Source organism: Leopardus geoffroyi, chromosome A1 (genome assembly GCF_018350155.1).
Source record: "Leopardus geoffroyi isolate Oge1 chromosome A1, O.geoffroyi_Oge1_pat1.0, whole genome shotgun sequence".
Classification (NCBI taxonomy): domain Eukaryota; kingdom Metazoa; phylum Chordata; class Mammalia; order Carnivora; family Felidae; genus Leopardus; species Leopardus geoffroyi.
In genome coordinates, this window is record NC_059326.1 from 210,747,887 (window position 1) to 210,773,321 (window position 25,435).

The 25,435-nt window shown below is 42.8% G+C and overlaps 1 protein-coding gene across 3 annotated transcripts in view; it reads left to right on the forward strand.

The window, feature by feature from the left end:
- The first annotated feature begins 958 nt into the window (after nt 1-958).
- Nucleotides 959-25,435, forward strand: part of CAPSL (calcyphosine like) — a 38,662-nt gene continuing 14,185 nt past the window's right edge. For all 3 annotated transcript variants that reach the window (XM_045440382.1, XM_045440392.1, XM_045440397.1), the window contains exons 1-4: nt 959-1,694; nt 17,420-17,556; nt 20,402-20,579; nt 20,867-21,076. In XM_045440382.1, coding sequence (XP_045296338.1) covers nt 17,420-17,556; nt 20,402-20,579; nt 20,867-21,076 — 525 coding nt within the window. In that variant the 5' untranslated portion in view covers nt 959-1,694. The remainder of the gene's footprint in view (nt 1,695-17,419; nt 17,557-20,401; nt 20,580-20,866; nt 21,077-25,435) is intronic.

The window sequence follows — 25,435 nt, forward strand, 5'->3', positions numbered from 1 at the left end:
TTGCCGAGCTACACTAAATACTCTATGGATGTGATTTTCCCCCATGTCAATCTTCTGTTGTTTGGTTTATGACATCCTGATTGCAGGCTTAGTGAGATGTTTATTTGTCAACCAATTAACCATGAAAAGGAAGTAAATGGAATATTTGTCTTAAACTTTAACATAGTCAAGGAACTATTTCTGAAAAGCAGATTTCATATTTTGAATGCCCTTAATATGAATGCATTTCATCTCGTTCAACAATTTGATTCAGACAACACTGACTGATTTTATGTCTGTACAAGGCACCATGGGGAGCAATTTGGAAGATGCAAAGATGAACCAGAGTATCCTGTTCCTCTCAAGTGGCTTCCTACAGTCTTACTGATGAATTAATTGAAAGGTAGATCTATCTGTCATTGTCAGGGCATCTTGTCTCAGTGGTGAGTTTAGCTTAGTAATTTTACTTAGTGTAATGAAATAACACAGTGTAATACCATGAGCTCAGCTGCAGTAAGGAAGAATGTTTCTGGATAAAAAGCTAATGGTGTGTGGGGAAGACAGTCAGAATTATCCTGGGGTGGACGTTGGTTGCACATCAAATACCCTGCCAGTGTCAACAGCTTTTTAGTGCTTGGTGGGTGTCATGTACCATACACAGGGACCTTCTGAAAACAGAATGTAACCCTAAAAGAGAGACAAAGGACTTATTTTGCAAGTGGGTTTTTCTTGTTCCTCAAATCACACTCCTCTGGAAATTCCCTCAACATAGGCAAGTCTTTATTAAAATCCACAGAGAATATCACCTTGATCTCCAGGGCAAGGCTGAGAAGTGGACAAGACAAATATAATGTCTTCTCTAGAGATTGTAGAAATCAATGACCACACTTGCCTGAGAATACAGGTTAATGTACAGTGCAGAACAGAACATGGAATACATGTCCTAGTTTCTTTGTAGTACTTATTGGTGGAAGCAAGAGAAGGGATGGAAATGATGAGGTAGGTTGGGATGTCTTGAAGGAGAGCATGAGTTAGGTACTGTTTTCTAAACAGGGCACTAGACTGCTTCTTAACTGGCAAACTCATTACTAAGGAACAAGTGTGAGAAGAGAAGAGAAGAGAAGAGAAGAAAGGAAAAAAGAAGACACCAAGGATGGAAAGAGTAGGCAATGGTATCCTATCAATGTGAGGATGTGGAGAAGGAGAGAGGGCTTTGAATCACTTACAATTACACCTATGGCTCCCCCTGTGTGCTGAGGTTTTAAATCTTACTAGATAGATGAGACATCCTAGCAGTAAGCTATTCAGAGACAACAGAAGAGCAGGAAGGGGTTATCTTATACAACATATGAGGCACATTTTGATGCTGTCCTCTAAACCAAACAATTGCCAGCTACACTTCCTGCTGGCTTCCCTCAGAAGACAAACAACTTGAGCTTTCACAGCCACTGGATTTCCTAGGCAACAGAAGTGTAAACTTGAGAAAAGGCAGAGCCAGGGTAGGGATTGACAGTGAGCTTAGCCACTTAGGCTGTGAATCTGCTTCAGTGATTTCCAAGCTGTGCAATCAGCCTGAAGAGAGTGGCCAGCAAGTCTGAGGAGGGGAGGGAGCTGGGAGGGAGGTGGATGGAGGAGCTGAGCCCTCCCAGGGGAGCCAGAGAGAGCGTCCCTAGTTTCAGATCCCAGCAACCGGTGGCAGCAGGTTAGCATTTAAGGTAAATGAGTGTTTTTGATCTATTATGTTTATTTGATCACTTTGTTTAGATTTAGCTAAACAGAGAAAGAAAGACAGGGAAAAGAAAGAGGAAAGGTGTTACTTTCTAAAGAGAAAACCAACAGTTGGTGAGAATTCTTGGTTGTCAGTCTAGGGAGGAAATAGCTTGGTTCTGGGAGAGGCTTTTGTCATCTTTATGAAGAGGTGCTCAGATAAAAATAAAAAAAATTATTTGATAAAGGGAAAGGAAATAAACATCACTGAGCAACACTTTGTACTAGGTACCTATGAGTGAAGTGTTTGGGTGAATTGCTTTAACTAGCTTGTATGGCCATTAAAAAATTGACCTTCAAGAATATTAAATATCTCCAAGTTATATGCAATTAAAAGACTGAGCTTTGATTCAGACCATGGTTTTTCTGACATTCACAGATGTGCTATTTCTGCCATACCTTGCCAAACTGACCACATAGACTCAGATAAGAAACAGAACTCTTATTAAAGTGGGCTGGCATAACTTGCTAAAACTTGTAGAGTTGATTTGATTTATCACAAAATTGAGAAGGGCCTTAGTAAATAGCAATATCTTGACTTCAGTCTGGGGTATAGGTAAACCATACTAAGTAGATGAAATTGTTTCCTGGTTTTAGAGCTCTTTTTTTTCCCCCTCAAAATCTTATAACTACAGAAATGTCTTTATTTTGTAATTGTGCATTTTGAATATTGAGATTTAAATCATGGCCATTCATTTATATTCAAATAGCAGTAGTCTAATAACCATAGCAGTGATCAATTCCAAATAGCAATCTAGTAGCATAGTCCTAGGTGCTGATGATATGAAGACAGAAGACACAAAGTTTACAACCTTTGTCCTTAAGGGCCTTATAGTCTAGTAGGACAGGCAGTTCTGAAAGCAGACTTACATCAGGCTTCAACATGGACGCTATTTGGGTTTTTCACAGATTATACAAAGAAAGATGCAAGCTGTATTGCTCTGGTGAGGGTGGTTATGTGAGGCTTCACCATAGTGATTATATAAGGAAGAACAGGACTTCTCTAGGCTAACAAATGAGGGAGGGTGTTCCTTAAGGTGGAACTGCATGTACAAAGGCACAGAGACAGAATACCATAGTGTGTTTGGGGAATGTGAGTGAGTATAAATGCAGAATAGATTTTAAAGCAGTGGAGAATTACTAGAAACAAGGCTGGAGAGTCAGTCAGGGCCAATGTATACTTCAAGTGGTAAGATGTTTGCTCTTTACCCGCACACGTTGAGGGGCCACCAAAGGGTTTTTGATTAGAGTGTAAAGTTCACATTTCCATTTTGTAAAGATCGCTTTGACAGTCATTTGAAGGATGGTTGGAGGGGGAAGACTAGAGAAAAGGAACCAGCTAAGAGGCAATTGCAGTAGTGGAAATGGGAAATGAACAGGTCCTAGATTAAGGAGGTATCCTTGGCCATGGAGGTGAGGGAGGGAACAGAGATGCAAGGAGTGTCAAGGTGGTGAAATTCTATAGGACTTGGCTGCTGATTCGATGTAGAGGGTGAGAAGGAGTCTAAGGTAATGTTCAGTGAATGACCTGTGGAAATGGTGGTGTAACTTCCTGAGGCAAAGAATAAGGAGGAAAAGATAATGAATTTGGCTCTGGAACATTAAACTTGAGGTGTCTGTAGGTCATTGAAGTGTGTATGTTTTGTGGGAAATTTGAAATGTGGCTCTGAAGCTAGAACAGTGCATGAGTTGGAATAAAGATTTGGGAACTGTCATTCTGTCAGTGGATGTGGCTAAGACATGGCCATGGGATGGTGTGAGAGCATGATGAGAGGAAATAACCAAATCCTGGGAAACAGCATTTAAAAAACAGGCAGAAGAAAAGGGATAGGCAAAATAGGTCAGAACCAGAGGAAGGGAGACAGAGGAAAGTAGATTCATAAACATTGAGAGAAAAGTTTTAAGAAGGAAGAATGGTCAAAACAACCAACTGCTGGGCAAGGTAAAATAGAAACTAGAAGTGACCATTGAAGTTGGCCATCAGGTTGGCAGTGCTTCCTGAGAGAATGTTCAGTGGAGGGACAGAGGAGACCAGACTGCAGTGGACTGAAGTATGAATGGAACATGACAAAGTGGAGAAACTAGAGACTCTTTCAGGTAGTTGGACTATGAAGGGGCGGGGGGTGGTTGACAGAAGCAGTCTCTGATGGAAGGACCACTGCAGATTCAGGAACTAAAAAGAGGAGCTGGTGGAGGAGAGGAAAGGGGCACAGCGGAGGGTTGAAGAGGGACTGAAATTGATGTCATAGGTGGAGATTATCCTTAAGTGGAAGGCAATTCTGAACTTCCTCTGGAGGATGGTTTCAGAGATAAATACCTTTGTAGACTTGGAGGAGGTGATATGAGTTCATCTCTGTTTGTACTGTGATTTTCAAGGTAAGGTGTGGAGGAGAGTGGCATAGGTTGAAAAGATTGAAAGCGGAATCTAACCAATGTCATATAAAAGTATGGTTGACTGTTTTAGAAGGCCCAGCGGTGGTTGAAGAATAAATGTGCAGTGGCATATGTCCATCTTGGCCTGTGGGTTGGTTCAGTTGCACTTCACAGCCCACTTTAAAAGAGAGGGCACTTGGAGAAATCAAGCCAAGTTAGGCATCCATATGGGAGCATAGGAAGCTGACAAGGGTTGAGGACAGAGGCTCTGGTAAGAAGTGGTCAGAATGATATGCTGATGTGTCTAGGATGAAGAGGGGAGGAAATGGATCCAGAAGGGAGAATGCGGTAGGTAATGGCTACAGCGGAAATGCAGAGTCAAGAGACTAGTGGTCACAAGTATCTAAGGTTGGAAGAAAGAAACTAAAAGGTGGAGAGAAAGTGGATATTGAATTTTGAGTTTTCAGAGGAGGCCATATTTGGCTGGTGATAAAAGTAAGAGATGGTCTTAGAAAAGGATGCTGGGAGAGCGAGCAGATTAAGTTGGCAGAAATCAAGCAGCTCCAGGAACTCCATGGCTGCATGTTGAATGGATTGTCTAGATGAGTTGTGAGGTTGCCCAGGTTGATGGGGGCACCTGGGATGGGGAAGAGGTCCCTGAGGTAGTATCCAAAGTCTCAGTGTTTTAGAAAATGACAGAGCCAAAGAGGGACATGGCAGGGATTTCCAACTGTGCTGTGCTTCAAAGAAAGATGTGAGAATAGGTCATCTTCGAGACTGTGAGATTCCATAGTACTTAGAATTTGGGGTGAAAAGTATCTTTATCTGTGGAGACTGCAGAAATAGAGTTCCTTATACAAATTCAGTTCTCAGGTATGAGAAAGACATTAGACCAGTCAGCACCTTGGGAGGGAATGGATGGCACATTCACAAGTAGTAATAGCATAATTTGGATAGAGCTAAGGGATGCAGGTAAGGGGTAATTGAACACCAGAGGGCCACCATAGAGAGGCAGGGCAGGAGGAGGTGCATTATGGTTAATAAGCTTGTCCCTATTTTTATACAAGAATGATTTGTGGTGACTACAGTGGTTCCTGGTTTAAAATATGAATGTTTCTTGAAATGTTGTGGACAGCTTACAAAAGATCCCTGGGGAAGTGGCAGGCACAAAAGAATCTTGGTTCTGATAGTTACGTCTGAACTGGGACGAACTCTAAATCTCTTTGTACCTCAGTTTCCTTACTTTGTAAAATAGGAACAGCCACATCCCCTCTAATGTAAGAGTACTTTGTAAATTATGAGTTATTATCCAAACTTACTTTAGAGCGGACACATTTTCTGTTCTAAACAAATGGATAGTGAATAATTTGCAAAACACGGGCCACAGAAAGCCTGACACAGAGTAAATGATCAATAAGTGTTCCTGTTGCTTTTGTTATGGTCTGTATGTTATCTTCTGTATGGTTCTGCATTAACAAACTATTTCTATATAAGACCAGACACTCAGAATTCAGGCCTTGTGGACCAGAGGTCTCTGTGGCAACTATTAAACTTTGCTGTTGTAGCATGAAAGCAGCCACAGATAACATATTAACAAATGTGTGTGGCTGTTTTCCAATAAAACTTTATTTACAAAACTAGGTGGAGAGGCAAATTTGGCCCATGGGCTATGGTTTGATGTACCCAGGTCTAGATCATTTAGGTTATGAGTTGCCTAAACTCAGGGTCTTTTTGATAAGTGCCCAGGGAAAGGTGGATCTTATTTTCTTCAGGGGAACAGAAGTTGAGAACCCTGAAATCATCAACATGCTAACTTCTGATTTCAGGACTCACATTACTCTCCATCAGAGTGATCTGGTTGCTCCAGATAATGGCATGGAATAAACTGATCTGGATGTGCTCACACACTTAATTTCTAGAAGGATCTGAATGTGTTCACGCACTTACTTTCTAGAAGGATTCTATCTCTTCTGCCAACTGTGGCAGAAACTGCCAGCTTCCCACTCAATGGCCAGTTTCCTCTTCTTTATAAATGAAACCTGAAGGATAGCAATGTACCCAGCCAAAAATTAGGTTTCTCAACTGTCTTAGTCTGCTTGGGCTGCTATAGCAAAATACCACAGACTGGGCAGCTTATAAAAACAAAAATTTATTTCTCACAGTTCCACAGGCTGGGAAGTCCAGGATCAAAATACCAGCATGGTGGGGCCCTCTTCCTGATATAAGACTGGAGCCTCTTTTATAAGACACTAATCCCCTTCATGAAGTCTCTACTCTCATGATTTAAGTACCTCCAGAAGTCCCTACCTCCTAATACCAGGAGTTAGGATTTCAACCTATGAATTTTAGAAGGACAGAAACATTCAGATCACAGCACCAGCCTCCTTTGCAGGAAAAGTCAATGAAATTTAAGTGGAAGGAGTTGGGTGGAGTCTCTGGGGATCCCTTAAAGGGGGATGACTCAGCTAGGAAGTACATTCTTCTTGCCCTCTGTTCTTTTCTGCTGCCTGGGGTGTGGATGTAATGGTGGGAGCAACTATGGTGATTTTGTAACTTCAGGCAACTCTGAGGATAAAAACAATGCTAAGGTAGAAAGATAGCAGTTCCTTGAGACATTCACTCTTTGAAATGCCTCCAGACTTCCTTTATACCAGAGGAAAACAAACCTCTATCATTTTCAGAGATAATTACCTGTTTCTATCATGAGTATCTAGACAGAATTCCTGTCTGAAGTTCCAGTCTGCACTGATATTGACACTCTGACATTGGATTTCTATCCATCAACACTTCTTGGTTTTCTGGCAGTTATCAGTTAAGAACCTGTAAGATGCAAATAATTGGCTGGATTTCTAAGTGGCTACAAAATAAGCATTAAATAGACAATTGACTCCAAAGGAAACATTTTAAGTGACGATAAAATAGTAAGTAAGTGATTTTGGTTTCTAATGTTGCAAAAATACAAATGGTAATCATAACTTTATTCCCTTTATTCCCATCTAACAACAGTGGAAGATCCACAGTTGAGGTTTGTCCTTGCAGTGAGTTTGAAACGGGGTATTGGAAAGTTGCCTGATTGGTTCTAAGAGCATAGTCACTAAAACCAGAGAGTTTGGAAAAAAATTATTTTTCTTTTGTCTTCTTTTCTTTTCTTTTCTTTTTGCATTTTGTACAGGAATCTAGCCAGATCTTTGCTTACTTTTGTGTAGCTCAGATCCTTTTTTTAGTCTGCTTCTTTAAGATCTTTCATGTGGCGGGCTGCCTGACCAGAATGGATTCTAAGTAATTTCCTGGTAAAAACCCCAGAGACTCAAGTCACAGCAAGATGGAGAAGGAAACAGCAAGGACAGTGTTATTAAGAAAGCTCCTGGTTCCAGAGATTCCCAGGGGATGCTCATTATAAGGATCTTGTAACCCTGGGAACTCTGTGCTTTATAAAACCTGGTATCACATTGTGTTAGCTACATGGGCCTTGAATATCACACTAAACAGTATTTCTCACTCTCTTCATGGCCAAAAATGCTACAGAGGTTGCTAAATGCTGATAAAATTCTGCTGAGAGGGGCTCCTGGGTGGCTCAGTTGGTTAAGCATCTGACACATGATCTCAGCTCAGGTCTTGATCTGAGGGTTGTGATTTCAAGCCCTATGTTGGGCTCCATGTTGGGCCCAATGCTGGGTGTAGAGCTACTTAAGAAAAATTTCTGCTGAGAGAACAGGTTGTAATGGAGTTACTTTATCTCTTCTCCCACTTCTCAGGAGGAGCTGAGTCTCTCCTCACACTGGACTGTTAGTTATTTTTCTCAGGCAAAGGTGAATATGTCGTGTCAACCCAAGCATGTAGGAATAAGATTTTGCCAATTGTATTAGTAATTTGGCTGTAAGTAATAGAGAACCTGACCAAAGGTGTATTAAGCAAATAGGGGCTTCTGTTCCTCACAAGCTGCGAATGTGAAGTCAGGCAATTGCCAGCACTCGTTCAGCAGCACAGTGATGGTAAGGGCTGTAAGTTGGTAACTCTGTGATTCCCTTGGCTTTTCCCCTGTGATTGTATGAAAGCTGTCACATCTCCAGACAGTGGCTTCTCGTTCAAGGCAGGAAGAGGCAAAGGAGAGGGAAGAGTTCTCCCAGAGCCCTCAGTACTTTACAGCTGAGTCTCTAGCCAGAACTCATTCCCACTGCCACCCAACTGAAAGTGGAACGTAGCAGACAAAGGAGATTGGAATGACCCTTGCAGAGCCAGTTGACAGTGCCTAGAAAATCCGCTGTAGTTCAAATCCAATGAAGTTAAAACTACCCTGAGGAATGTAAACTCCTGTAAGGGACGTTGGCTATCTCATTCATTACTATTGTGTGGCACGTAATAGGTGTTCAATAAATATAAGTTGGCTTTAGGACCAGGACTAGAGTGAGGCAAAAGGAGGCACTCACTCTGAGGCTCAGGCAGGTACAAGGTTGACATTGGCACAATCCTGAGATAGAAAGCTTCCTTGAACATTGCACCCTAGGAGGGTCTGGGTAGCTCAGTAGGTTAGGCATCCTACTTTGGCTCAGGTCATGATCTCATGGTTCGTGAGTTTGAGCCCCGTGTTGAGCTCTGTGCTGACAGCTCAGAGCCTGGAAACTGCTTCGGATTCTGTGTCTCCCTTTCTCTCTGCCCCTCCACCACTCGTTCTCTCTCTCTCTTTCTCTCTCTCTCTCTCTCTCTCTCTCTCTCTCAAAAATAAATAAATATTAAAAAATTAAAAAATAAACAAACAAACATTGCACCCTAGACACTACCTGAATCCCAGCCCTGGTTGAACTTAATAAAATGAAATTTCAAGAAGATGTATGAAATAGACACTTTACAACACTGATATTTATACATTATTCTCAAATCATGCCATATCATAAACACTAAAATGAGAATTTAAATCACACCCCAAAGATCATCAGAAAGAATAAAAGACTATAAGCAGAGCTGGGCTCTAGAGAAAACTGCCTATTGACAAGAGCTAAAGCATGAATTTTAAGCATCTTGAGAAAATGCATTTTGGCAGAGAGGATCTGATAAGATGCCAGACTTCACTGCCATCTCATTTCCACAGTGTGCCCATGTCATTAAAGCATAGATTACATACTGTCCTACTTTAAATCTACATGGAAGTTGGCAATCCAAACAAAACCCAGCTGTTTCATATATTCATATGTTGTGGAATAATTGTCAACATAATTTGTGGGAAAAGAGTAAATATAATGGAAGATAATCACCACAGTAGCTTTGCGTTTAGATTTCAGAAGAAAAAAAAAAAAACACCTTGCACATCACTCTACTAACTGAGCAAGGACCCTGAGGAAAGAGGGAAAGGGGTCGCATTTAGGATCCTGTGTGGCCTGTGTTTGCTGTGCATTGTTGTCCCCTTCCCTCCTCGGCAGTGAAATCCTTCCAGCGTTCCAAGGCAGTCTGTTCCTTGAAGCTTTTGCTTTCCTTCTCATTTCATGGGCCTTCTCCGAATTCCCAAAACAGTTTATGAGCACAATGGCATAGCTGTTGACAGCAGAGACTTGGGCAGGACACTCCTAGCTGTCAGCCCTGACTCTGCCACTGCCTTGTGGCACTTTCTCAGCCCATGACTGGGGTATGTGCTGACTTCCTGGAATAGGGCAGCAATATTTGATAGAACCCACCGCATGAGGCCATGTGCTCAAGTGTGTAAAGCACTGAGCCATAGGCCTGGCCACCGGAGTGGTTACAATTGTGGTTATTACCACTTCTCCTCCTGCCTGGATCTGATCCTATGTTAGGTTCCCATCTTTCCTCCAGGCCTTCCCCTCAAGGTCTCACTCCTGCCACCAGACGAACTTCACAGCTCCTGTCACTTAGATTCTCAAACTCTGATGTACATGCAAAACCTCTGGAAAACATTAAAATACAGAAACTGGCATTCACACCTAGAGATTCAAGCTTCCTGTGTTTGGGGTGGGGTGTGGACATCTTTATTTTTCAACAACACTTCTGGGGCTCTCCTTGTCCCTGATGCTCCCAGTTCCTTCTCTACAGCAGGGCTGCTCAGCTTCAGTACTACTGGCATTCTGGACTAGAGAATTCTTGGTTGTCGAGGGCTTTCCTGTGCATTGTAGGATATTTAGCAGCATCTCCGGCCTCCACGCGTGAGATGCCAGTAGTACCCCTCACCCCTGTTATGACAGCCCAAAACATCTCCAAACCTTGTCAAATGCCCCTGGGGTCAGGGGCTGGGTGGGCAGGGTGGGTGAAATCATACCTGAATGGAACTACAGCTCTACCTCACCTGCAGAATTAGCACAGTCCCTTGCATAGCCAGAGGTGCCAAGGGTCTGTTTAGTTGACTTGAGCTCAGATGGGTTCAGTGAAGGATCTCCCAGGATGTCAATGACACTGACACACACCTGTGATGATGCCTGGAGCGGGGTGGTTCCCAATATTCTACTGCAAAAACTATGTCTTTCTTCATATCATCTGAGTCTTTCATTTCAGTCTCAGAGGAAGCACATCCTAGCCACCTGCTACACTGCTCTGAGTGCTGGGATCTAATGTTTATTCCAGAAGAACATTTTCTATGGGGAAAACCTCTTGAGGGACCACAGCTTTTTGCCATCTACCACACAGCAATAATTAATTTATTGAATGGACTGGAGTCAATAGAGATAGTTTAATTTTTCCCAACCACGACCTTCAAACGTGATCTGTTGTATGTCTCGCTCCACCACTGGATGACATTTCAAGTATTAAAAGATGCACTGAGTCAAAATTAAAATTCCAGTCTTACTTCCTGCTCCCAAGTAGAGAAAGGGTAAAAACCACTGCATGCCCTCCATCCCCATGGGGATGGCCCTTAGGTACAGGGTCAAATCTGAGCTGGCAGATGGGGAAAGATTTGGCTTGGATGTGAGCTGTAGAGAAGGAAAGTATGACTCCCATGTCTTAAGAATGAGCTTGGAGCCCTAATGTTTTAGCAGCAGCTACCTACTCTTTTCTTTGCCTTACTCTTTTCTCTGAATAGAAGAGTGTTTAAAATCACAAGGAGCTATTATAGCAACCCTAGGACCCTTGCTACTGAAATGGTTAATGTAATGGCACAGATATTTAACAGTGACATAAATTCCTAAAAATGCTTTTAAGGCAAAACTCATCACATGGCCTGGCTGTGGGGAAAATGGGCTTGATAGCAACAAGAGGCAGGAGAGGTCTTTGGAAAGATTGGATGGCTTTGCTGGCAGTTGCTGTTCTCACAGGGTGGGCTTGTGTGACTTTCTCAGTAGGACGGTTTCCTCAAGGCACACACTGTCCCCCTGTCCCAGCACCCCGAGCACTAGGGTGCAAAGAAGGACTGTCCAGGCAAAACCAGGCCCACACATCGTAGTGCACATCCCTGCCTAGCCTGGCGAGGCCGGGCTGCTGCCGTTCCTTCTCCTCAGTACGTGGCCCACCTCCCCTGTGCTCCCCCTCCCGTGTTTACAAGGCCTTCCTGTTTCCCTAATTCTGTCTCAACTCTTACAGGCTAACTCTGCTCTCTAAAGTTTACCCAAGCTGACTAAACCTGCTTCAGCTTCCTCTGCTCCTTCATATAACCACCCTTTTCCCGAGAGATGAAAACAAGAAGTGTAGTGTCACAGAAAACAGAGAGGATAGTGTTCTTTAGAGAGTGGAGTGAGACATTTCCTTTGGATTTTTGCATCAGAGGATATGGAAGATCTTGGTGCTTTCTCTTGATGGATGTCTGAATAAGTGATCCCTGGGGCTGTCTCTTTGGTTTTGAGATCTACCTCTGTGTTGCAGATTGTTGGGGTGTAGATTCATGAGACAGAGAGAGAAGTGAGAGAAATATGTAATTCAGCTTATTGCCACTAAAGAGAGACAGACAGAGAGACAGACACACAGGGTGATGTAATTCAGCTTATTGCCACTAGAGGACACCAAAGACCACAGTCTGGGGCTTGAGAGGTGGTTGTTTTTTTGTTTTTTCCCCATAAAGGTTCAACTTAACTCTGCCCCTGAACTCAGCAAAGAAGACTTTCATTGAGAATCATGAAGAGACAGACCTCCATGCATTTTTAGCTTTCCACATCCTGTCCCATAATGATTCTTGCATTCCAAGAAGAGTGCTCTGGCAGTGACAGGCAGCTGTGCACCAGGACGGTGGGATTAAAGAGCCTTAACTAGTTACAGTGTGAGAAGACCTGGTGACCATTGCTGCAAAGTCTCCTTTGGCTTTGCTGCTGGTGGCTCCACTCAGCCAGTGCCCCATGCCTTCAGGACTCTGCATCCTTTTGCTCTGTGCGTGTTCCTCCTCACCAGCCAGTGGGGGTGGGGTGGTGGTGAGGAGCTGTCAGCAGGCACTCTGGCTGCCACAGCTGAGCCCTCTCTCTCCTTCAGACTGCACATTCATGTGCTCTCCATCTCAGATCTCTTTACCTTTCTCTGCCCTGCTGCCAATATCTCCATCCAGTCAGCATGACCTCTCACCTGATCATCCCCAGCCTGTGTCACCTTCCCATCCATTGTCCACACTGAACCAGAGAGCTCTTTGACATTGCAAACTGTCACCCCCCTCATTGAAGCTCTTTGTGATCTTCTGTCGCTCTCAGTACAGGATCCAAACTGCCAAGCACGGTGTTCCAGGCTCCTTGTGATCTGGTGCCTGCTTACTTGCCCAGTTTCGTCTTTTTCCGACTTTCCACTTCCCACATCCCCTCCCTTTTGCCACAATGCTTCACCTTACCACCCACCCACCCTTCATCAGTCATACTACAATACTTGTGTTTCTGTATTTATACCGTTTTCTCTTTCGCTTTGGCCTTGGTACTTGGAAAATGCCCAGTGTCCTTCCTTCTTCCACCCCGTACGACCTTGGGCTGGATGACTACTCTCCTTTAGGATGAAAGCTTAAACATCACCTCCTCTGAGAAGTCTTCAGGGTTAGCACCCCCTTCTGATTTGTTGTGGCTGAGTAGTGTGTTGCTCCCTGCCAATTCCCACTCCCGGAAGCACTGTGTTTCTTACTCCCTCTTCTGCAGTCTAACCCAGTGCCCTCCTCTTAACTAAGCCCTTACTAAACATTTGGTGGCACAATGGACCAAGTGTACCTGGCCCAGGGAAGTGCGCAGGGCCGACACCAGGTGGCGCTGCGGCCACATGCATCAGGAGGGATCCTGACGTTGCCCTGGCAAGGCAGGCTCTGGAAGGGTCTCCTGCAGTCAGGGACACACTTTGTGCCACGCTGTGATGTTGGTGACACACGTTTGGGGACAGACTCTGGCCCAGGCCTATGGAAGCCCTGAGTGTCTCTCTTCTTCCCCAAGACCCTCCCTGATCCGTGCCTTCTTTGAAAGCCCCCAGTTCTTACCAAATCTGTTTCCTGCCTTGCTTAACTACGTGACTTCAGTACTCAAATTTAGGATTCTGTGCTATCCAAGGGCTTGCTTGTCAGAGTAATCCTTCCTTTACAGCACTGGTGCCCTGAAAACAGCACACAAAGCCTATTAACTGTCCATGAAATGTGTAAATAAATGATGAAAGAGAATGCTTAATATGGGTATTTCAAGTATGATGGCGGGAGAGAATTTGTGGGTTTTTTTTTCCTGAATATATCAAATTCGACTCCAGAGGTAACTGTTAGTATGGTCACTTTGTCCAGTTAGGCACAGGAGATAGAAACAGCAGGGTGTTTTCCTGGACTCTACCCTGCTCTCCTGTGAGTGGGTTCCATCAAACTGTTCTTTGAGGTTCTTTTATATTATTTCACAAAGGTGGTGAAGTTGAAAGAGGTCTGCATGAAAGTCAGAAGATCTATGTTTGGGTATGAGCCAACACTTCGGGCCAAGTTGCTTTACCAGCCCGCGCCTTAGTTCCCTAGTCTGCTGACAGAGGTCAGGACCTGGGGCCGTCACTCAGGGTCTCGCATGGTGTGTGAATTCCTGGGAGCCACACCGACTGCTCCCCACTTGCTTTATCTGTGAAATAGAAATCATAGTTATGATTAGCTAATAGGGTTTTTTTTTAATTGAGATAAAATTTACATAACATGAAATTAGTCATTTAAAAATATACTGTACATTCATAATGTTGTGCAACCGCCACCCATATCGAGTTGCAAAACATTAAAGCCCATACCTTTTAAGCAGTCACTCCCCATTGCCGCCTTCCCCCAGGACTTGGCCGTGACCAGGCGGTGTTGTCTCTACGCATTTGACTATTCTGGATATTTCAAACGAATGGAATCGTACAACCGTGTGACATTTTGTATCTGGCTTCTTTCACTTAGTGTGCTGTTTTTGACATTCCCCCACATTGTAGCACGTGTCAATACCTCATTCCTTTTTATAACTGAATAATATTCTGTGGTATGCTTTTACTCTCTTGCCTTTGTACGTAGTCTCTTCTCTCATTAGTGGCTTTGTCCCACTCTCTGCCTGTCAAATTGCTATTCACCCCCTGATGCCCACATCTCAGGCTACTTCCCCAATTCCTGTGGCTCTCTGTTTAGGCATTAATATTGTCCTTTTCTCACTGTTCCATAATAATGCATGTGTACCTCCCTTTCTCTACCCACTAGGGAAGTCTGGACTCCCTAGGAACAGGGACAGAACTTTGTTCATCTTCAGGTTCGTAGCACCTAGCAGACCTGACCAACACTATCTACCCACCCAACAAATATCTGTTGAATTAGTGAGTGAGGAGATTCTTCTCACATGTGTCAAGTTTACACTTATTACACAAAAGGAGTAGGCAGTAGTGTGGAAACAGCTCATGATAATGCACTGTTACTATGATCCTAAATCTGGGGTCACGTGGAAATAGTGCATTTGAAACTTGGTGGCCTGGGACAAGTTGGACCACCTTTTGTTCATCTGTTTGTTTGTGGATGGACATTTGGGTTGTTTCTCCCTTTTGGCTATTGTGAATAATGCTGCTGTGAATATGACGTGTGCGTATTTGTTTGAGTTTCTGTTTTCAATTCAGCTCCTAGGGTTTTCATGAGGGCTGGGCACATGCTTATCACATGGTGGGGCGGAATAAATGTTAGGATTGATGTTATTAATTTTATCTTGGAGGTGTGTAAATAGGGCCCCACGTGGGTTCTTTCTCTTGCCGTCTCACACACACGGGAGCTGGATCTTGCTTTCTCCCACTGCTGGTTTGTAGCCTGTATGTCTCTCCATTCCCCTCCTGCTTGCTGCCGTGGCTGGTGTGGCAAACCAGGGAGGGGAGAGGAGGGTGAAGGAAGCAGGGGAGAAGTAGTGGAAATGCAGAGGGGGAGGTGAGTGGCTGGGAACCACTGGACAGGTAGTACGGAGGAAGGGGCAGAGGCAGGAAGGACACCAGGTCCGGAAAAAGCAGACCCTGAGGTGGGTCTAAGAATGAGGAGGGCACAGGGTTGCTGCTTTTCTGCTCCAGTGGAGGGAGGCTGGGTGAGGCTGGGGCCTGTACCACCAGCAGCCTCTGGTCAGGACTAAGAGGTACCTCAGGAGAGGATGTGCAAGGGAGCAGGAAGTGGCTGGAGTGAGCTGATGTTTTTGTACAGAAAGAGGAGATTCTGATAGTGTCTGGAGCACTCTGTCGGGGTGGCTTTAGGGCCAGAAGCTGGGAACAAGCTCCTGGGGTCGTCAGCTTGACATCAGGTGACAAAATAGTGACAAGAAAATGCAGGTTTGAGGAACACGAATGCTGCCAGGAAGGCAGTTGATTTGGGCTGTGGATGAGATTGTTGGAGTAGAGTCTGAACACTCTGGGTAAAAGCTCCTCAGGAGCTGAGAGGGAGGTCTCCAAAAGTGTGGCGTGTGGTCATCTGGAATTCTGGCACACCTGTACCTCTGGTGCTGGAGGGAGCAAAGAAGGATCCACGTAGCTTTGGTGAGAGCAATTTCTTCTTAATGTGGAATAGAGAGGCCACGACCTAACAGGCAAAGGCCTCCTTCTTGTCCTGGTGTCCAAGAGAACTGAGAATAATTACTCACATTTGCATTTATATAGTGTGAATTAGAATGCAGGTCTAGGCGGAGGGAACCCAAAAGATGGCTCTTAGGAGGTGCTGTAGGAAATGAGGCAGTCAGGCACGCACATCCCTGACTTACCTCTTCTGGTCTGTTTTCAGTCTGAGCTTCCCTCCCTCCAAAGTTAAACAATATGATCTTTGTTGGGGAGAATTTATAGCTTGTATTGGAGAGGAACAGCTTTAGAGAGCGTTAATCTGAGAGTTGTCTTCTCTGATGACAAGACTCCCCTCCTAACGTGGCGCTCAGGAGAAATATCTGCACTTGGCCAGGGATGGGGGGCCCTTAAGCCAAGGGCAGATCCATTCTAACACCATCTTTCTGCATCTTGAATGCTGTGTTTGCATAGCCTTCAACCATCTTGCTCCGTCATTCACAATTCACATTAAAAAAAAGTAGTTTCTAGAGTCCCTCATTTACATTGGTCAGTGAGCTCGTAAGATGATTAGTTGTTTTTGGAATAGGGAGGAACTTTCAGATCATTTAATCCAATCCTTCCATTTGACAGAGGAGGAGAAACCAGAGACCCTGAGATTTGCTCAGACATCCCTGGGGCCGCGTCTCCAGGCTCCCAGGCCAGTATGCTTTCCACTCTTGTGCAGGTTTTGAAAACTCCAGCCCCACTGCAGGAGTCTGTATGTGGCCAGGGACCTCTCAGGAGAGGATGCTTCACTGCACGCATTCTTCTCTTCCTGAATATTTAAATCACAAAAGCCAAACTGCAGAAAAATAAATATTATGTCTATTTGTCAGGAGACAGTTAGTGTCTATTTACCCTTTTCTGTCCTCAGAATCTAGGTGTTAATGGACACTAGTCTGTTAATCAAAACATGCTGGTTCCTGGCAGGGATCATTCAGTGTTGAGAATCTCAGTCAAGACAGAAACAATAATAGTTAATATTTAGACCAAAGACGAGAATATTAAATGTGGAGTCAAAGGGGAACATGTAGAATGCTAAATAAAAGAATAAAGCATATAGGGTTGACTCAAAAAGGAGAGTCAAGGGAAGGGAGACTTTTTATTTTATGGCAGGAGGGGGGTTTCAACTATATGAAAGTGTATCTAGGAAAAGCTGTTTATTTATAACTGTTGTCCAGGCTGGAGAAATCAGATGTTCTCTGGACTAAACAAGTAAGTAAGAAATATGCTGAGCACGTAGTTGGTCTAAATGAAAGTTGGGAATTCTGAGAGGTTCGAGGCTGTTCCTTGGAGAGGCTGCTGTCACCCCGTAGGCCAGAAGCAGGTGAGAGGCCGAGCTCTGCTAATGTGCTGTGAACTCTTCTGTCAGATGGCGGGCACGGCACGTCATGACCGAGAGATGGCGATCCAGTCCAAGAGGAAGCTCACCACGGCCACCGATCCCATCGAAAGACTCCGACTGCAGTGCCTGGCCAGGGGCTCCGCAGGCATCAAAGGTCTTGGCAGGTAGGGTCCCGGCCATGGGGAGGAAGGACACTGCCAGGTGAGGCTAATACTGGCTGTGTGACCTTGACCGAGTCTTATTCTCCTAGGGTCTCAGTTCCCTATTTGTAAAATGTAGTTTGGAAGGCTTGATCTCTGAAGCATCTTGTGACCGTTTTTGGTTCTTAGTCCCAGATTCAGCAAGGCTGTGTCTGAGATGAGAGCACAGCCCCTGGGACAACTTGAAGTGAAGAGAGAGGCATGCCCAGGTCCCAGCGACACCCAGCAGGATGCAGAGAGGGACTCTGCTAGAAACTGACAATGGAAGCGAGCTTGGAAGAGGGAGGAAGCTGCTTTCAGGCAGTCACATCTTGCTGACCTCCAGGGGGCACTGGAATTGCCTGTGGGATATTCACTGCCGGTGGGCTTCTCCCAACTCCATAGGACCTGTCCTCTGGCCCTCTGAGAGTGTGAGAAGTCCTCAGGACCAGGAAACCCAAGGAAAAAGAGATTGTAAGCCTCCAACTGGCAGGATCTCTTTTTAACAGACTGCATGGAATGCCTGCCATGGGCCAGGTGTTTGTATGTTTGTGGGTGAACAAGGCTTCTCCAGGCCCCAGGCAGGACTTAGACTAAGGAAATTGACTGTCACAAAAACCAGAATCTCCGTGGTGATGTTGTAGGTTAGAGAAATACAGGGCACCGCAGCAGGGGCATCTGACCTCACATGTGGAGGTTATAGACAGCTTCACTTACAGCGAGGAACTTACTGAGCATTGGGGACATCACTTTTAATAGTCTCAAATTCTCAGACTAAGCCTGGCTCTGTCAGAAGCCCAGGCTATGGGTATGTGGACCCTGGTGGCCAGGCAGTCACAGTCCAGTGAGAAGACTAGCCCATTTCTCTTCAATACTGTATCACCCCAACCTACAACCTCCACGTCTTTCATCCTGGAGCCATGTCATTGTCCGTGGTGCAAACCCCTCAGGAACACTGCCCTCTGTCCCACTCACTGGCCCACTCAGTTGAGTCCCTCTTGCTGCCTACCCACCCCCCAACCCCTCCTAGCCCTTCCACTGTGAGCCAGTCTATTGGCTCATCCTTGGCCTTTTGCTCCACTGTGTGCTTTGCCTTGGCCCCTTTACTAGTTTTTCCCTTCCCTCAATCTCTCCTCAACTCAAGTGGAAGGTGCTCCCTAGTTTTCCTCTTTATGGGACCACAAAAGTAAAGTGCCATTTTCGTCACATGATGTCAAGGATACATACTGTCAACATGATTTATCGGTATTGGTATTGACCTTGATCACCTGGCTGAGGTAGTGTTTGTCTGGCTTTTCCCATGTAAAGTTACCATTCCTCCCCAACCCCATTCCATACTGGACTGGAAGGAAGGAAGTCTCCATGCAAAGCCACACTTAGGAAGTGGGGAGTATGCTTCCCTCCTTGAGGACAGAGCGTATGTGCAAAATTTATTTGGAATTCTACTCAAGGGAAATTTGTCTTTTCTAAATAATATTTATTTATTTATTTAATCATTTATTTAAACCCATATGGACTCATGAATATTTATTTTATACTTTGTGTTACAATTTAACATTATTTTATTGCTCAAACTCTAGAAAATTGAGCTTTAGAAGCTCTTTCAGTTGGCTCCTATGTCCCTTTGACATATCCCCATCATTGTTAAGTTTTTTTATTTGTTTGTTTGTTTTGAGTGCTTCCTTACTTTCTGTACAAGATACTCCAAGTTCATCTTGAGTATTTCGTGTCCCAGTCCTAGAATCAGACATTTCTCCAAGAAGCCCGATTCTTTTTATTGGATAATTGCATTAGAAATCAAGATCTAGGCTCTAGATGTGCTTATTGTTACTGGGGTGTTACTTCTAGGTTCTCTTAGCTGACAGAAGAAGAAAGTATATGTGTAAATATATGTACAATCTATAGATATTTTTATATGTAATCATCTGTGTTTATATTAAGCTAAGCATGAGTTCATACTAATGTCTCCAACTCTAGCCCATTACCACATGCATCCGACCATTTAGCCTCCTCCCCTGGCTTATCTATAAATTCCCATTTCAACAGTGATAAATCTGGCTCCCACCATCTGCCATCTATTTACTTAATTGTTCAATTCCAGTATACCTTATAGCAATGTCAGAATTGTTAACTCAAATCTCCATGGGAAATATTATTATCAACTAGAGTCCAGTGCTTATGTGCAGTTCCTTTTGCCTTTAGTCCTACAGACTCCCATCTCCACAGCTACTTAAGTCAGCACCTTCATACTCCACGGCTCCCCCCGCCACCCCCTTTCAGTGAGGTTGTTTCAAACTTTTGTAATACAGTTGAGTTCTCTTGTCACTGTGCATTCCTTCCTGGGATCCCCTGACCTCCTAAATAGTTATTTTAAAATTTGTATACATTAAATTTTATTCTTTGTAGTCTACATTTCTATGGGCTTTAGCAAGTATATCATGCATCCACCATTATAGTTTGGGCTTTAGCAAGTATATCATGTATCCGCCATCATAGAGAATAGTTTCACTGTCCTAAAAATTCCCTGTTGCTCCACCTATTCTCTTCCTTCCTTCCTTTTTCTTTTTATTGTATGTATAGTTTTGCCTTTTGCAGAATGTCATAGAATTAGAATAACATAGTACATTTTCTTTTAAGGTTTTCCTTTTATGAGATTCTGGGAAGAGGCTCTCCAATTTTGGAAGGAGAGTACAGACAAGAATCTAGGGCTTCTGTATTTTACTTTGAATAACGTTGAGAGTGGTTTATTTTTAAATCTTTGTGCTTACATCTTATTCTATGTTCTTTTCTTTCCTGTGTGTGTGTGTATGTGTGTGTGCATTTTCTTCAGAGTGTTTCGAATTATGGATGACAATAACAACCGGACCCTTGATTTCAAAGAATTTTTGAAAGGATTAAATGATTATGCTGTGGTCATGGAAAAGGAAGAGGCAGAAGAGCTCTTCCGGAGGTTTGATAAAGATGGAAATGGAACAATAGACTTCAATGAATTTCTTCTCACATTAAGAGTAAGTGGCCTCATGAATCAGTGTATCTTCTGAGTTTGGCTTTCACGTGGTTTGGGTTGGTTATTTTGAGGTTTTGTTTTCAGAAGTTGTTACTGTGCTGTGGAAGAGATGGGAAGGAGATTGATAACAGGTTTAGGGACTTTTTGGAGTAACCATAATGCATGTCATTTAACAGCACACAATTTCATACCACTGAGAGGAATCAGATATTTCATCATATATCTTATTTAAAAAAGCTCATTTGCTTGTGTTGTCTGTGTTTGTGTTTTTTTTTTCTATTTATCTAGCCTCCAATGTCTAGAGCCAGGAAAGAGGTAATTATGCAAGCTTTTAGGAAGTTAGACAAGACCGGAGATGGAGTTATAACAATTGAAGATCTTCGTGAAGTGTATAATGCGAAACACCATCCTAAGTACCAAAATGGAGAATGGACCGAAGAACAAGTATTCAGGAAGTTTCTGGATAACTTTGATTCACCCTATGACAAAGATGGATTGGTAAGTAAAAGAGCTTAACCTAAGTGAAGTTTCTTCTGTTGAATTTGTCATTGAAATTAGGAAATAGGTCCAAAGCCTTAAAAAGTACTTATAGCATATTCATTATAAATAGGAGTAAAATATCTCCTTAGAGACTATTTAGAAAGTTGGCAACTAAAGTGATGATATATGTGTGTGTGATATATGATATATATGTGATATATATATTGGTGAGAGGTCCACATATAGCTAAATACCCATCATCTGAAGAACACAATATTTTGATTTAACACTCCATTGCACGGTTACTTATGTTTACCATACTTAGCCAGCCATATTCCAATGAACTCGACTAGGGTAAAGCCTATTTAACTTCAAAATGAAACCATGATTTAATTTTTTGGAACATGATTCACAAGGTATTTCAAGATATTGAAGTGTTTTTCGCACTCATCCTTACAGTATCATTTGTTATCACACTTTGCTGTGTGGAAATGCCATTTAAGGGAAGCTTTCAGTAAAGGGAATGCCAGATAACAGAATTTACTTTGATTTTGTCTTGAGTAGGCTTGAGATTAACTTGCATTTCTAAACTATAGTGAACTTAAAAACACCTGATCTCCATTAATGGTATCTTCAAGTTATGAACACATAGCTTGGTAGGGTAAGGAATTACATCTCTGCAACTGTGATGTTGTCTCCCCAGGCTGAGATGACAATGTCATCTGTCTTTTATCAACAGGCTTAAGTGGGCTTTTGAACTCGGAACCAGTTCTGGTCTTAGGTGTCCTAAAGGCTCTGATGATGGGGAAGGGAGTGTTCTACTTGGTCCACAGTCAGCACCAGCAGATGCCTGGGGAGGGTTACTTGGAACCCCTCTGTCACACAGGAAGGAGTAGTGGGGCACTGGGCAGGAAGAAAAGATATTAATGATAGGAATAGGAAGCAAGGCTTCCCCTTCTTAAGGGAGTTTCTCCCAACTTTTTCCATAAAACTTCATAGTGAGTCTAATTAGCAAGGGGTTAGGGGAGTAGTAAGGCAACTTTTCTTTCCTTCCTACTGACATTTTCCTGTTGGGGACAGAGAAATACCCTTCATTTTAGTTGAAGGATTAGAGAGGTGGATTAAAAAAAGGGCGGGGGGGGGGGGGCTAGATTCTCAAGGGAGCCTAATGCTTAGGGACAGAAGTAACAGAACCAAACCATATGTTTTCTTCCAACATTGCTGGTCTTTGATCTCTGAAATGGCAGTGGAAAAATAGTCAACTGCCATTTCCCCAAATTAGCCCGCCTCTACATGAGATCCCAGGGTGTACTTGCCTCCTCTCTGCAGGTGGTTCCTTCTCCTCGTTGCCAGGGGAAACCTCAGCTGCTCTTTTCTCTACCCCAAGTCAAAGTAGCCAGTTGTTATGATTCAGCTGATTTAAAGTTCCCACTTCTGTCCCTTTTGACATTTATTTTAACAAGCCATCTTAAGTTCTCAAATACTCATAAAGGTCATTGGGGTTTTTAGTAGTTACAGCATTTGCTATCACCTGACTATCACAGACACTGTGTTAATATCCAGCTGACTGTGCATGATCATCATCCAGGCTACGTATTAATAACGTACATTGCTGGCTGTACTGCAGAACTACAGAATCTGATTATTTTTGGGTGGGGATCAAGGATTTACAGTTTTCGTAAGTACCCCAGATGGCTCTTATTCACATTCATATTTGAGATCATTGTCTCTAAAAGATTCAGAAGTAGTTTTTAATTACTACATATAATATGCACATGAACCTCATTTGGCATAATTATGGAGCTGGATCATTTATTGACTACTTATCTACTGGATATAGTACTAAGCGTCTTAAAATACATAATGAAAATATTTTTGGAAAGTGATGTGGAATTCAAACTTTTGTTCATTGAATCATATTTTAAACACACAAAGAACTATTGATGTAAACAAACTCCACGATAAATTCTTTTATAAAGAGAAGAATTAGTCCTTAAGTGAGCTTTTCCAAATTGAGTTGTTTTATACATTAAGATTTCTTATGGTGAAGCATAGCTAACTATGCTTGAAGCCAGCGCACTCATATATGGCTAAAAAATGTAGCGGATATCCAAATAAGACAGAATTTAGAATAAGCCAATAAATTTAGCATATCATTATGATGCTGAAATTTGTGAACTTTTAATAGTTTGGGCTAAGTTCTCAGGTAGTCATAAAAACTCCTGAGTTTGTAGCAGTCATGGATTTTGATGTAATGGATCCTGTGTTAATAATCCTCACACCCCATCTTCAGAGCCCTCTGTGCACCAGAAGCCATGTGGATAGAGGTATGAAAGCAACCAAATCATGTATGAAGTGAACCTTCCTCACTCTAATTCTATCCCTAAAACCCACCCTAGTTGGGTGAGATTTTCATTTCTTACTTTTTTATTTTTATTTTTTAATTTTTTAAAATGTTTATTTACTTTGACAGAGAGAGAAAGAGAGAGTGTGTGAGCAGGGGAGGGGTAGAGAGAGAAGAAGACAGAGAATTCCAAGCACTGGCAGTGCAGAGCCCAACACGGGGCTCAAACTCACCAACTGTGAGATCATGACCTGAGTCAAAATCAAGAGTGAGACTCTTAACCCACTGTGCCACCGGGGTGCTCCACTTCTTCCTTTTTTAATATCTAGGTTTGGAAGTTTTCATTTATATATGTTATTTTACAATTACAAATATATTTTTTAGATGTCAGAAGTAGATTAGCCTTTGAGTAAATATGGGTCTTACAGTCTTCTCTCATATAGAAATTTTTTAATAATTAAAAATATTTTAAATACATTACTGAGCGTATGTAAATAACCTAAACTTATTTTATGATTTTTCTAATCAGTCTGAAACAGAGAAAAAGGTACTGTGTTCTGTACCACGACTCAAATATTTCCAATGCTCCCATTCAGGACCTTCTCCATTATATAACAAATATTCTGTCAATTCACAGTAGCATAGTCAAGAGGCTGATCAAAAGCAGAGGTGTCCATTCTCTCCCTTTTTACTAATGTCAAACAAAATAATTAAGTAGGAGTAGTCATTATGACTGAAAATTAATTTACTACAATGAGGAAAACTTGGGGAAATTATAGGATTTGTCATTCAGGCTATTCTGAGTATAAATTGAGTCTCAGGAAACAAGCAAACACTTCACTAAGAATAACTGATGGCCTTTTCTGAAATGATCAAATATATTAGCTCTGATGTCTGGTTTTATGTAATCTGACTTCTGGAAGGTTTAATACTGGATAACTGGGAAATGCAAAGGAGGACATACGTAAAGAAATTGAAGAAAGGAGAACATTAATGGTATTCTAATTTTAACAAAAGCTATGCACATATTTATTTCTACTTCCAGACCATCGAAAAGCCCAGCTCAACTATTAGTTCAGTCCAACGACTTTCTTCCTTCTGCTTTTTACTATTTTGTGGGTGGTGGGGCGGGGGGGTAAGTACAGGGAGAGAAATTTCGTCCCCTGACTTTTTTTTTCTCTGTTCACTTATGATTACAGTAAAAAAGGCAAGTGGGTCGATCAGCTCATATGATTATTAGAAGACATAAGTAGGCACTCTGGAAGGGGGGTTTTGAATTTTTTATGGATTTCACTTTTTGATGTTTTTAATCTTTCATGACATTTAAAATTGAGGGCTGACTAGGGGTGCTTCAGTGGCTCAGTTGGTTAAGGGGCCGACTTTGGCTCAGGTCATGATCTCAAGGCTTGTGAGTTTGAGCCCCGCATGGGGCTCTGTGCTGACAACTCAGAGCCTGGAGCCTGCTTTGCATTCTGTGTCTCCCTCTCTCTCTGCCCCTCCCCCTCTTGTGCGCACGCGCTCTCTCTCTCAAAAATAAATAAACGTTAAAAAAAATTTTTAATTGAGGGCTAACTAGAGAACAACAAATTTCCCAGCCATTCTTGTTGTGTCTGTGTCCTCCCATGGAAGCAGGGCTGTACTTTGGGTTACACTGATTGCTCACAGAGATCCTTCCAACAGGAAGACAATTCCTTCTCTGAGTCAACTAATCCTGTCAGCTACTATGGTTGAATTGCAGTTACATATCACCGACAGCTATTAAAAATAAGATCGATACCTGTTTCTTCTTTCTAGCAGTAAAGTGATACAAAATCTAGCCTGGAAAAACACATTGGTTGCTATACCAAAGAGACAGTTCTAAGAACAGGATGGAGAGAACCCAGGCTAATGTGAGGGGGCATGGAGAAGGGGCGTCTTTTTTCACTCACTTTGTGCCTTGAATGAGTAATTTCTATCTTAAAAAAGCATGAAGTTAAGGAGGATTTAACTATAAATCTATTTCTTTATCCACAGGCCAGAATTCCACTTTCTAA